Source organism: Coloeus monedula, assembly GCF_965178545.1.
Source record: "Coloeus monedula genome assembly, chromosome: 10".
NCBI classification, from domain to species: Eukaryota; Metazoa; Chordata; class Aves; order Passeriformes; family Corvidae; genus Coloeus; species Coloeus monedula.
Genome location: NC_138790.1, coordinates 25,962,143 through 25,974,688, shown reverse-complemented (window position 1 = coordinate 25,974,688; position 12,546 = coordinate 25,962,143). Strand labels below are relative to the sequence as shown.

Below are 12,546 nucleotides of genomic sequence, written 5' to 3'. Positions count from 1 at the left end.
TGGGCATTTGGCAGGGTGCATTTCGGTGCATATGACCTGGACGCGTGCACCTAAGGTTCCTTACAATAAATCCCAAGGTAAAATCCCTTTTTCCCTTCTAACCGTGTTTGACTCTTGATTTTAAGACCAGGAAAAGGCATCAGGATCAGCTCCTGGGACAAGATCAGGTCTCGGGTTTTACTGCTCAGCTCAAAGTGGTCACTTCCACTCCCTGTTTGTGCTGTGGGCACAGTGGACAGTGTCCCCTCTGTCCTCTGAAACGTTCCTTTGTCATTAATCGAATTCAACTGGATGCCTCAGCTGCTCCCTTACATTCTCATCCGTGAACTATGAAGCAGCAGTGGTTATCTGCTGAATTAAGTAGTTCAACTAAAAGAATCCCATATATTGTTTCCAGTCAATGGGCACTATGAATAGATTTTATGTAAAATTACTGGGAATGCATAAGCCATTTTGCCTAATGTTATGGAATTTCTTCTCCCAAACCCTGTGTGAAATGTAATTCATGTTCAGATACTGACAACTGAATCATACTCAGCATTCATATACAGTGCTTTATATATGCAAACTGCCATAAAACATTAATTAAGCAATAGATTTCCTAATGCTGAGAAAGTGTACTCACACCAGGCTCGGTGAGTTAAGTATTTAAATACTGTCAACGCTTAAATACTATTTACAGAGTTTCATTGTGCTGTGAGCTCAGTTATTGGCAGAGCTGTAACAGTCAGTGGCTTCTCCATACGGTAAGTAGGAGTAGGAACGGTGGCTTGGTCTTCATCTACACCAAACTTTACTTTGAAATTGTACTTTTGCTATCAGCGTGATATTTTAAAAGTGAAGTAACTGTAGTAAGAACACAGGCTGTCTGTTTGCAGACTCCTGGTACAGCTACAATACAGAGGCAACACTACCATTTATTGGAGTCTTTAATGTTCCAGGTGACTTTTACTCCTTTTTCCCAGCCAGGGCTATCCAAAGCCACAGGGCACGTTCATCAGAGTGCTGGGACATCCTCTCAAGCAGCTGTCTGCCCGTGGTGGTGCCCAACCCCGACAGCTCCCAGCTGCATCCTCCCGAGGTGGATGCAGGCTTTGGAGCTGGGTGTTCTCCTGGGATGGCAGAAGGACACTCAGCGCAGTTTAAGTCGTGGGGTTTTGTTGCATTGCTACGGGTTCATTCTGTTTATTGGTCAGGAAAATGGTGAGATTTGGCTGCAGCTGTCCTGAGTCAGCACCACACCTTGTAAAATGTCCCAGCTCTGACGTGCTCTCCCGTTGCCTCCACTCCCTGGAGAGGCAGGAAAGGCTTTCGGTGCCACACGAGGCATGACTCACGCTCTGGGGGTATTTATAGCTGCCAGGTACTGACACAGGTGTGAACCCGGCAGACAGAGCAGATCCCACATGCTCCCGTGTCCCTGTGTGCCAAGCCTTCCCCAGCCAGCTGGAAGCTTGTCAGGAACAGCAGAGAGCCCTCTCCCCAAAGGACAGAGACCCTGCCTGCTCAGCCCCTGAGTCTTTTCATAGCAGAGATTGTCATCAGGAAGACTAAAAGGAGCTTTAAAATCATTATTTAAGCAATGACAGTGCAGACTGAGGTCACGACACAGAGAACTGACACATTCCTTCCAGATCCCAGGAATCACGAGATCCCAAAGCTCTTCCAAACACTTCTCCGGGCTGTGCAGACCCCAAACTGCTCTTGGTTTAGGTGCCATGGTGCTGGGTGCTTTAATTTAAATAGTCAACAATAAAAAGACTTTTTAATTGATTAGTCACTGCAGCCAGGAGCGTCACAGAGTTTACTTTCTTATTCCATTAATGTATTTGTTTATATGTGCAGAAGGATTCAATCTGATGTAAACTATGAAATATGTTGTTTATTGAACAAAGACAGGTTCCAAGGCACTTGTTAACACTGAAATCAAACCCTACTCTTAGACATCTATTTGCATTAGTCAGTCACCTCAGAGCCCACAAACCTGGCTGAACACTACAGCACTTCATTAAACAGTCTGGGAAAGCATCTAGAAGATAAATAACCTGTTAAAAAACTTCTGATGTGTCAATAGTTTGCCATGAGACTGGAAGACATACCAGAGCTTTGTCTATGACTTGTATTTGTATTAATGCCTTGAAAACCAGAGAGCAAACCCAAAATTTGCTGATGCTATCAAGTTTGCTGTCAGCACTCTGGAGAACAGAATTAGAATTTTGAGTGATTTTGATAAACTGGTTTCTGACAGACATTTGTGCCTGGATGCCATCTGTGACGGTGCATCGAGTTTTAACTTTAGTTCACCAGCACCCAGAAAGGATCTGCTGGCAGGGGAAGCAGCCTGCAGGCTTTGCTGCTGGGGGAAAACCAGGCAAAAATCCTTCAAGGAGGAAAACTGAAACTCTGACCATCCTGACATTTTGTTTTGCTGACAGCGTTAAAATGCCACATCTGTCTCAGTGATACTGAGAGAGCCTCAAAGTTCTCCTCTGCTTGAGCAGTCAAGAATAAAATGAACAGCAGCATTAGCAGGATTAGTTGGAACAGGTCCTAGGATCAGGGATCTTGTTGGCTGTTTGCAAGTGGGACAAACAAGCTGAATTCAACTCTGTCCTGGGAAATGTGCTTATTGTAAATAAAGTAACTTGTGTTTTCCTGCCCAGCCACTGTGGATCAGCTCCTGATTCCACATTAATCTGCTTCCATTCAGCCATGATTGCCAGCTCAGCCTCAGTCCACTCAACCTGAGGGACCTGTCTCTGAAGTCTGCTGCATATCCCTCAGCCTTGTGATGGACCACAAACAGAATCAATTCACGTTTGAAGTCATTTTTACCGTTTTTTCTGGTACGTGACAAGACAACATTTCTCACGCGACAGGACTGTTTTGGGCTGTGTTTTACCGGGAGCAGCACGGTGCCACCACTGGAGCTCACTACACCGGGGCACAGTGGTGTCCTCTTAGCGGAACTATTTACGACAAAAAAAAGCACACAGAAATGGAAATGCATCTCCATTCAGTGAGTGTTAATATTTCATATCCATTGCTGCAGCTGCGGACTGTGGCACGCGGAAAGGCCGCCAGGAAGGCGAGCAGGGGGTTCCCAGCGGGGGAAGGAGCCCGAGGGCCACCGCCCTTGGGGAGCCGGCTGTGTCCTGACAGGCTGTGACAATAACCAGCCTTCACACAAATCCTCCAAGGGCTTGTGGTCACATCGGCATTCCTGACTGCCCCGCTGACAATATCGAACACGGCTCACAGATCAAGTGGTATCAGCATCACTGAGCCTTATCTGCTCATTCTCAGAGCTCGTCTGTCAATAGCGCTGTTTGCGCCCGCTGGCCCCGGGCCGGGCTGGGTGGGGTTATCTGCAGGGCCACGTGTTGCAAGACTCCGTTTGCTCCCACATTCACCTTAATCTGGCCCAGCAGATGAAGGCCTGGAAGATGAAACAGTCCCCAGGCTGGTGACACAATCAGTGGTCAGTCACAATGATCCCTTCAGACTTGACCAGCCAGAAACAGCAGCAGCCCTTGTAAAACAATCAGAAAACACAGCTTTGTGTTAAAGGATTGCAAGAGACTTGGAGCCTACTGAGGCTGCAAACAACTGACATCAGACTGAGCCTGACACGGGTCTCAAAAAATCCTTATCTCCTTTGTTGATATGTTTACCCCCAAATTACTTTAATGTGCTCAAATACAAGTCTACAGACATTTAAAGAACAATCAATATTTACACCTGAAAGCTTTCAAGGACCCAGGGCAGCAGAATTCTGCTGGATACTGCAGCAGCTATTCTGTGCACTACATACAGCACAGCCCATGTCTCAGAGCTGAAACAATGCCATCCTTCCCAAAATCTGGTCTTTGGTATCCTTCTCAGCTGACTGAAGAGTGGGGAAAATTCCCCAGACCTCACTACCTACCAACACCCCCAGCACAGTTCTGCACCACCAAACCCAGACCAAAGGCAGATTGTTACAGTGGCTCCTCACACGGAGGCAAAGTCCATCACCTGGTGACCCACTTGCTGCTTCTTTGGGACCTCTGCAACTCTCCCACCTCTCCCCCAGAGATCCCAGCTTCAAGCACTCCTTCCTCCCTGCCCTGATAGAAGACTCTGGCAGTAAAACTCTTTGCTCCTGGTCAGGAGACTGAGGGATTAAACAAATTCAAGAGTGGGAACTCCAAACGATAATTATCTGCAGTATCTGAGCACTCCCAGCAGCAGAGTTAACGCTGCAATGTGACACAGTGCCACGGGGCAGTGAAGAAAAGGCATTTTTTTACAGAAGGGCTTTTGCTGCAGACAGGAAGTTTGCTTTTTGAATTAGTCACCAGTTTCACTCCAGCCTGATTACACCAGTTTCATTACCATACAATAGCACTGTTTCCATGCAAGTGCTATCAAGATTACATTTATGGTTCCAAAAGTTGTTTCACCACACCTACACACAACCTGAGTGCTGCACACAGGAGCAGATAAGTGCTCTCCCTGTTCTGCGTGCTTACCCAAACCCCATAACCTTTCAGGTACACTGCTCCTGGGGTAAATAGAAGGGAGTTGACAACAAATAATGAACACAGAAATAGACCTGAACTTTGACAATTATGCATATTTTGACAATAATCATCACATCTAGGAGTGGGATATAAGCATGCCATGGAACATGTTCTTTATAAAGAAACATAAAGTGGCATTATGACACAATTCAAGGGAGATGATATCTGATAAGTTCTGGCAGCACAGGCTACTTTAGCAATAGTGATAAGATCTCTGGCAGGACTTTTGATGGAAATAATGAACATTTTTTTCTCTCTGTGTGTCACTTTTTTTCTTTTCTTTTTTTTTTTTTTTTTTTATACTTTATTTACACCCACCAGCAGCTGTGATTATTTCTTGAAAAAATGAAAGTCTGGTATTTTGCATTTGAGGATCCTTTGGCAGAGAAAGTCCCCATGGGGCTCCACTTCCCTGAGACACACACAGGAGCTGGGCAGGAGGGGGGTGACTCTGCACAACCCAGCTCCTGCTCAGGAAGGATGGAGGGAGGAGGGAGATGCTCCGAGGGCTGAGTCAGGGCAGGAACCAGCTCACCCCAGTGCCACAGCCCGGGCACAGCTCTGGCCTGAGTCACCTGCAGCCCGTGACACCAGCTTCTCTCTGCCTGTCTGGGGCTGAGACACAGAACAGCTTCACTTGGAGCGAAACCTGTCCGTGGAATTACCCTGGCTGACTGTCTCGTTTTACTCCCTATGAGCACATCCTGATTCTGGAATGAGAACTGTTAATGCCACTGGATTAAGATAAACACACATTAGGCAGTCTTGCTGCGGATATGTATTCACATATGGAATTATTGAGAATTACTCAAGGTGCAGATAAGTTAAATATTCTATTTAAATGCTGTTGGATGCCAGGTTATTTTTGTCATCTTCTCCTTCCTCAACCCCTCCAAAGCAACCTAAATCATCCTGCTGCCAAATCCAAAATAAGGACTGCTTTGTACACCACTGCACTAAAAACTAATTCAGGCCCCAAAATCTTGCTCAATTTCATACATTCAAAATGAGTAAACATTGAAAAATTTCTCCAGATTTGTTCAATGCCAGAAAACATTTGGTGCAATTCTGTTCTTTGACCTCTGAGATTATTTCATTTTGTTAGCTTCCCTTGGTAATTATTCTCCCTTTACCTTTAGATTTACTATTACTATCACACAATGGCAGCATGGGAGAGACAGAACAGCAACTCTTCCCCAAATGATTTTGAATCTTCTCAGTTTAACAGTTTTATATTGGACTGTGAGCCAGCTAAGTAATTTAATCTTAAGTGAGTGGTAAGGTATGTCTGTTATACCCAGGGAACATTGCCATCTTAGGAATGAAATGATGTGCAGTATCCTTAGCCCATGACATCCCTTGGGATTTTCTCAGCAGCAGTGCTGAGAAATCAAAATACAACATTTAGTATGATTTGTACCCTTAAAATTCAATTATCACCCTGCCTAGCTAGTACCTGGCAGAGCACTATGATCTCAGAAGTCTCTTTCACAGTCACAAGAACTTCTGACATATCAATAAACCTTATTTCAATGTGTAGTCACTAAGAGAGGCAGAGAAACTCTGACTGAAGGCAAGCAGCTCGTTCTGCCCAAGAGCTGCAGCTTCAGATTTCAGACAGGCACATTCTCTCACCTAATTCTGAGCATGTTTTCAAAGTGTCTTTTTTACTCAGAGCCTCACATTTCCCAGATTGTAGCTCAGTTTCATTTACAGAGCTCAGGCCTTCCAAGATCCAGCAGCAAACTCTGTGCACGACGTACCTCGAAACTCAGCCCACTCCTGACAGCATTTTCTGTTCCTCAGGTACAGCACAGTTTTTCTGTAAAATCTCTTTCTAAATAAGCTCAGTGGGACTCAGTCAGATCTCAGGAGGTGACACATCCCTTTGCTGACACAGACTCCACAGCTCAGGTGTGGCTGTGTATCTTTAAAGAACCACCAGAAGAGCTGGTCAGAAGGTCCCTTCAGTAACACCAGGAAGTTTTTACATCCTTTTATACCATTAGATCTTGTTGTCATCAGACAATGACAAACTTTCAGGGTACTCAAACTTTAGATATTGCATCTGTTACTGATCTAAACTGCCCTTGTTTAATCTTCACCTATAAGAAGTACAATACATTAAAAAACCCACCCAAAGCCACTGCTTTACTTGCACAAAGTATCTCCAGCAGCAGCAGCTCATGACTCGCTCTCTCTAAGTAAGTCAGAAATAATCTCAGCCTGTATGAGCAGTTTTACTGAACAAGCAGGGTTACTCAGCACAGCAAAAGCTGGTTATACATGTAAATACTGCATGGTGAACTGTTTAGTAACCAAATTTATGCTTTTCAGCTGATTTTTATTTTGGCATTTTAAAGATAGCATCAAATCATCTGGAAATTGTTTTTAAAATATGCTTGATCATTTTAAAAATCAAATTAATACAGCCAACTCTGATGATTATATTTTGCCTAGACCCTGCTGCATTGTCATGCCTTCATGTTGCCCAACCAGAGCTTGTTTCAGGAAAACATTAATTTCCTGAGAGTCTAAACCACTACCATTCATGAAGCACAACCACCCAATGTAATGCATACTTTGTAATTCAAATATTAAGTGCTGCATCCTCCCATGATTTATTTAACTTCCGCGTCTAAACCCTCGGCCAGGGATTTTCAAACTTTCCAACCCACAGATCCCTCAGTGGTCTGTAGCCATGCACCCAAATTCATTTCTAAGAAAACCAGACTTGATTCTTTCAGTTACTTCCCACAGACTCCTTGCACTACAGACTAACTACCTAGAGCTGGCTGGTAATGAGAGATTAAATTAATACATGTAGTAGGGCACTGGGACATGAGAAATCATATTCCATATTTAAACTCAACAGCATAAAGATCATTTGTTACTTGGAATGTGATACATTTCCTTCTTCAGAAATAGCAGCAATTAATAGCCTAGTGTAGAATTAACAAATGGAGAGTAATTTTATTCTGTCACTGAAGAAACCAACACACACCACAATCCAGCAGTGAGTTGGGATTAAACAGATAGGATTTAAACCAACATTACAGTCTGGTCTTTATAACACTGGCTACTGGCATGTTGGGAAAAAGTGTAAGGTAAATAATTCAGATGTGGGTTTGCTACAGAGGCGATGAAGGTGAGCAAGCCCACATCATACCCAAAACCTGAGCACAGAACAAGAAAATAAAATACTTCTGCAGTGGCACTGTGGCCTTTCAGCAATTCTTACAGCTGGTTTTGAAGAGAACTTTGCCAGCTCTTGCTGGCAGGTGACTGATTTTGGCTGGCTCACATCAGAGTGGGTATTGTGGTAGCTCTGCTCCCAGAGAACTTCTAGGAGGGGGGAATCAGATGGAGAGTGAAAAGAACAACAAGAATAAGTGGAGAAATGGCATAAAAACTTCCAAGACAGCCCAATTATTTAGTTTCCAAAGCAAACATCTATGGATGGGCTAAGCAGCCATGGAGAGAGAACTCACAGAGGCTGTAAGTGCTCAGAGAGGTCTTTTTCAGTGTTTCCAGGAAATGCAGTACTGCTCTGGGAAAACCAGGGCCCACGTGTCCATCACAAGGTAAGGGTTATGTGAGTAGCAGGCAGAGCCTAGAACAGCGAGAGGACCAAAGCCCAGCTGTGGGGCTGTGACAGGAGATAGAATACCTGCTCCAGCCCCAGGCTGACCTGCACAGCACCTGCATCAGCTCAGGAGCAGCCTGCAGCCCACAGGTTTTGTAGGTGAGTGAGAAGATTGTGGACCTGGGAGAAATCAGGTGGGGCCTGGCAGACCAACATCCCCCTGGGGACACTCAGCTACCAGGTACAGGACACGGGTGCACCTACAAACCACACACAGGGCGTACGGTTTCACACATGAGACATACGTAACAAGGTTGTTCCAACCACTGCCCACTCCACAGCAGGGCTGCTGGAACACAGCGTTTGTGTTCCTCAGGAGAGGTTTTATTTGCAAAGACTTACACATCAGCAGCAGAGGGGTTCAGTTTGAGCTCCAGAGGATCACCAGGAGTACAGCACTCACCAGAGGATTGGTGACCACGGGGATGAATCCCCGCTGTGAATGCCGCAAAAATAATTTCCGTAGAATTTAGCCTCTGTGAAAATTGTTCAGGAATAAGAGAACGTTACTTACAAAATTTATTTCAAATCCTTTAGACTTTGCCTACCCCAAGTGCTGTGTTTAAATTAGGCTTGGAAACAAGGTGTGGTAGAAAGGATCTACATGACACCATTACGTGGATAAATACAGAGAATTGTAAAGAACTGAGTAAGATGCAACAGCAAAGACTGGAGGGTGCCAAAACAACTAATGATACTTTCTTGAAAGGAATGTCTAATAGAAAGTCCAAGGGACGACTTCTGCAAACAGTGGCACACAGCCAGTCCCCGTGACTCAGCCTTGCCAGGCCACGCTGCTGGTCACAGGCCACCAAGTGCCAACAGCACCAACCTCTGCCAGCGGCCACATCTCCCGCCCGAGCCATCAGTCGGTCCCGACTCTGCAACACGGGGGAAAGCGGGAAACGGGGCCGTCCTGGCGAGGGCTCCCGAACGGGGGGCAGCCGGCCCCGCCACCGCTCCCGAGGGAGCCCGGCCCCTGGGCGACGGGCTCCCAGCGGGCAGAGGGCACCCGAAGCCTCCGGAGCCAGCTGGGCTGCGGAGCTACGGGGGCACCCCGACCCCGGCAGCGGCTCCCCCGTGTCCCGGGCACGGCCCTGGCACCGGCTGCACGCAGCGATAGCGCGGGAGGTGCGCGACGCCGGGCCGGGCAGCGCCGATTAGGGGCGGGAGGGCGAGGACAGGGGCACCGGCATCAGGAGCACCGGGACGGGGGCACCCGGGGTGGGGCTCCTGGGCTGCCGGTCCCACCGCCCGGCCCCCATTCCCGCGCTGGGCGCGGGATCCCCGGGGCTGGAAGCGACACGCGGTGATTCCGATCCCGGTCCGGAGGGACACCCGGTGCCCCGATCCCGATCCGAGGGGACGCCGGGGCGGGAGGGGACACGCGGTGCCCCGATTCCGGTCCGGAGGGACGCGCGATGCCCCGGTCCCGGTCCGGAGGGACACGCGGTGATTCCGATCCCGGTCCGAGGGGACGCCGGGGCGGGAGGGGACGCGCGGTGCCCCGAGGGCGGCGCGGCCCCGCGGAGGGCGGGGGTCACACACGCGGGGCGGCGCGGGGCGGGGCACGGGCGGCTGCCGCTCGCCGCCGGCAGCCAATAGGGGCGGGCGGCGCGGCGCCGCAGCCAATGGGCGGGGGCGGGCCGCGCGCCTCAGCCAATAGGGCCTGGCCGGGCCGCGCGCCGCAGCCAATGGGCGGGGGCGGGCCGCGCGCCGCAGCCAATGGGGCCGAGCCGGGCCGCCATGGGCCGCGGCAGCGTCGTCCCGCCGCCGCACCGGGGCCAGGGCCGGTAACGGCAGCGCTGCCGCCCTTCTTCCCTCCCTCCCTCTCTCCCTCCCTTCCTCTCTCTCTTCCGCCCGTCTTCATCCCCTTCCTCCTTCTCCTCGGTGCTGCCCGGAGCCGGGGCTGTCCGGCGCTGCTCCGCGAGGCGCGGTCGCCGCTTCCCCGCCCCGGCGCGGGGCCGTCCCTCGTCCCCTCCCTCCCTCCGCCCCGTCCCCGCCCGCCGCGGCAGCCCCGAGCGGGAGGCGGCGGAGGGAGGCGGGAGCCATGCGGGAGTACAAGGTGGTGGTGCTGGGCTCGGGCGGCGTGGGCAAGTCCGCCCTTACCGTGCAGTTCGTGACCGGCTCCTTCATCGAGAAGTATGACCCCACCATCGAGGACTTCTACCGCAAGGAGATCGAGGTGGACTCGTCGCCGTCCGTGCTGGAGATCCTGGACACGGCGGGCACCGAGCAGTTCGCCTCCATGCGGGACCTCTACATCAAGAACGGGCAGGGCTTCATCCTGGTGTACAGCCTGGTGAACCAGCAGAGCTTCCAGGACATCAAACCCATGCGGGACCAGATCATCCGCGTCAAGAGGTACGAGCGGGTGCCCATGATCCTGGTGGGCAACAAGGTGGACCTGGAAGGCGAGCGCGAGGTCTCCTTCGGGGAGGGCAAAGCGCTGGCCGAGGAATGGAGCTGCCCCTTCATGGAGACCTCGGCCAAAAACAAAGCCTCGGTGGACGAGCTCTTCGCCGAGATCGTCAGGCAGATGAACTACGCGGCGCAGCCCAACGGGGACGAGCCGTGCTGCGCCTCCTGCGCCATCCTCTGAGGGCGGCGGCGGCCCCGCGCCCCGGCGGACACGCTCGGGGAAAAAACATCGGGGAAAAAATTCATCGTGTTGGAAATGTGGCTTTTCTCGGCATGTACGTTTCGTCCAGTCTTGGTCATGGCATATTTCCTGTCAGTGTCGGCGGCGGGCGCGGGAGCAGTCGGTCCCGCCGCCCGGGGAGCGGAGCCACGCGGGGAACCCGCCCCGGGACAGCCGCGGGGAGCCCGGCGGGCAGCGGGGCCATCCCGGACAGCCCCGGGGAGCGGGGCCATCCCGGACAGCCCCGGGGTGCGGGCCCCCGTTCCGGCGCCGCTCCCCGCGGTCTCTATGCAAGCGGGCGGCGGTGCGGGACCGTCCCGCCCGGAGAGTTGCACATGGAACTGGGACTGTGACCCGAACGGTGCTGCCAGGCACGGGGCGCCGGGCAGCGCTGCCGATATCCCTGGAATAATGCTCTATTTTGTTTACCTGCTGTATCGGATGGGAGTTTGCAGGAGAGTGGTAGCGTGGTGGTTTTTCTCCTGGTTTTATTTGTTTGGTTTTTTTAAAATCAGCTGTGAAAATGTTACAAATCTGCACAATTTTTTAGGTGTGCGTGTGTGTGTGATTTCGTTGTGGTTTTGGTTTTTCCTTTGGCGGGGGGGCAGTGGTGCTTTTTGTGCCGAGGGGTTTTGGGTTTGGGTTGGCAATACCTGATTTTGATGACTAGCTCTCTCAAGTGCAAAGACTTCCCATGAGTGATGCAGGGCCAACAGCAGCCCTGTGTCTGTAGAGTGCCTTCAAAACTCAGCTGTTCCAGCCGGTGCCAACCTGTGAAAGCTCCACAGAATCCCATTATCTACTACTCCAAAAACTACTTAACAGTTTCCTTGCAGTAATCACACCGAGCAAGCCAGGACAAAAGGGCCTATTGTTAGTGGAATTTATTTCTTATTTCAATCTGAGCCTTTTAACTGTTATTTCCATGTCTTGCAAGTTCGGGCTTCATTTACTTCAAATTTACAAGAATTTAGCCTTTTGGGATTTTGGGGGGGAGGGCTTTTTCTTTTTTTTTTTTTTTTCCTTTTTTTGGTTCTATTTCCCTTTGATTTTATCGTGGGATGTACCTCCAGCCAGCAAAGAAGGAAATCTTATCGTTGTGATGTACCAAGAAAATTCTAACAACTGTTGTTTTAATTGCAGACATGCATTGAAGAGATGTCTATCCATTTTAAGAATTTTAATACAAATGCTGTTTTTTAGAAAACAACTTTGTGCACTGTTATGTATCTCATGAAACACTGACTTTCACACAGGCTCTTAATCCTGATTTATATCTCAGTAGCAGTGAAAGGTAGAGGGGTCGATTTAGCTAAGAACAGTGGTTAAAAAAAGGCAAAGCACAAGATTGCTGTTTTATCTAATATTTATTCATTTTTGATGCAGATTTTTGCTTGTGTTCAGGGCCTGGCCCAGTGTGATGCCAACTTGTGAGAAGAAGGCTGTGCTCAGAGGCAGCTTTAGGAAGGTAGTGTGGGCTTACTGCAACAGGCCCTGTAAGATGAGGCCCTTTTTTCCTCCTGAAAGCAGCATGGTTTATCGGGGTGAAGTTCTAAAGGTCACTTATTTATGAAATTTAAGCTTTTAGTCTCATTGCATTATCGCTTTAAAATTATGAACCAGACCTTTTTGTTTTCTGGTTTGCAGAGGGGCTGGGGTGGGAGGAGACCTGTGTCTCCCATCCCTTGGAAGAT

At 49.6% G+C, this 12,546-nt stretch overlaps 1 protein-coding gene across 1 annotated transcript; it reads left to right on the top strand.

Moving 5' to 3' along the window:
• The first annotated feature begins 10,186 nt into the window (after nucleotides 1–10,186).
• On the top strand, nucleotides 10,187–11,789 carry RAP2B (RAP2B, member of RAS oncogene family). Its single transcript, XM_082288453.1, has one exon. The coding sequence runs from the start codon at nucleotides 10,262–10,264 to the stop codon at nucleotides 10,811–10,813; it is 552 nt and encodes a 183-aa protein (XP_082144579.1). The 5' UTR covers nucleotides 10,187–10,261; the 3' UTR covers nucleotides 10,814–11,789.
• Nucleotides 11,790–12,546: the final 757 nt, after the last annotated feature.

Coding starts and splice junctions, on each gene's coding strand:
- RAP2B (XM_082288453.1), top strand. CDS start 10,262: ATGCGGGAGTACAAGGTGGTGGTGCTGGGCTCGGGCGGCGTGGGCAAG.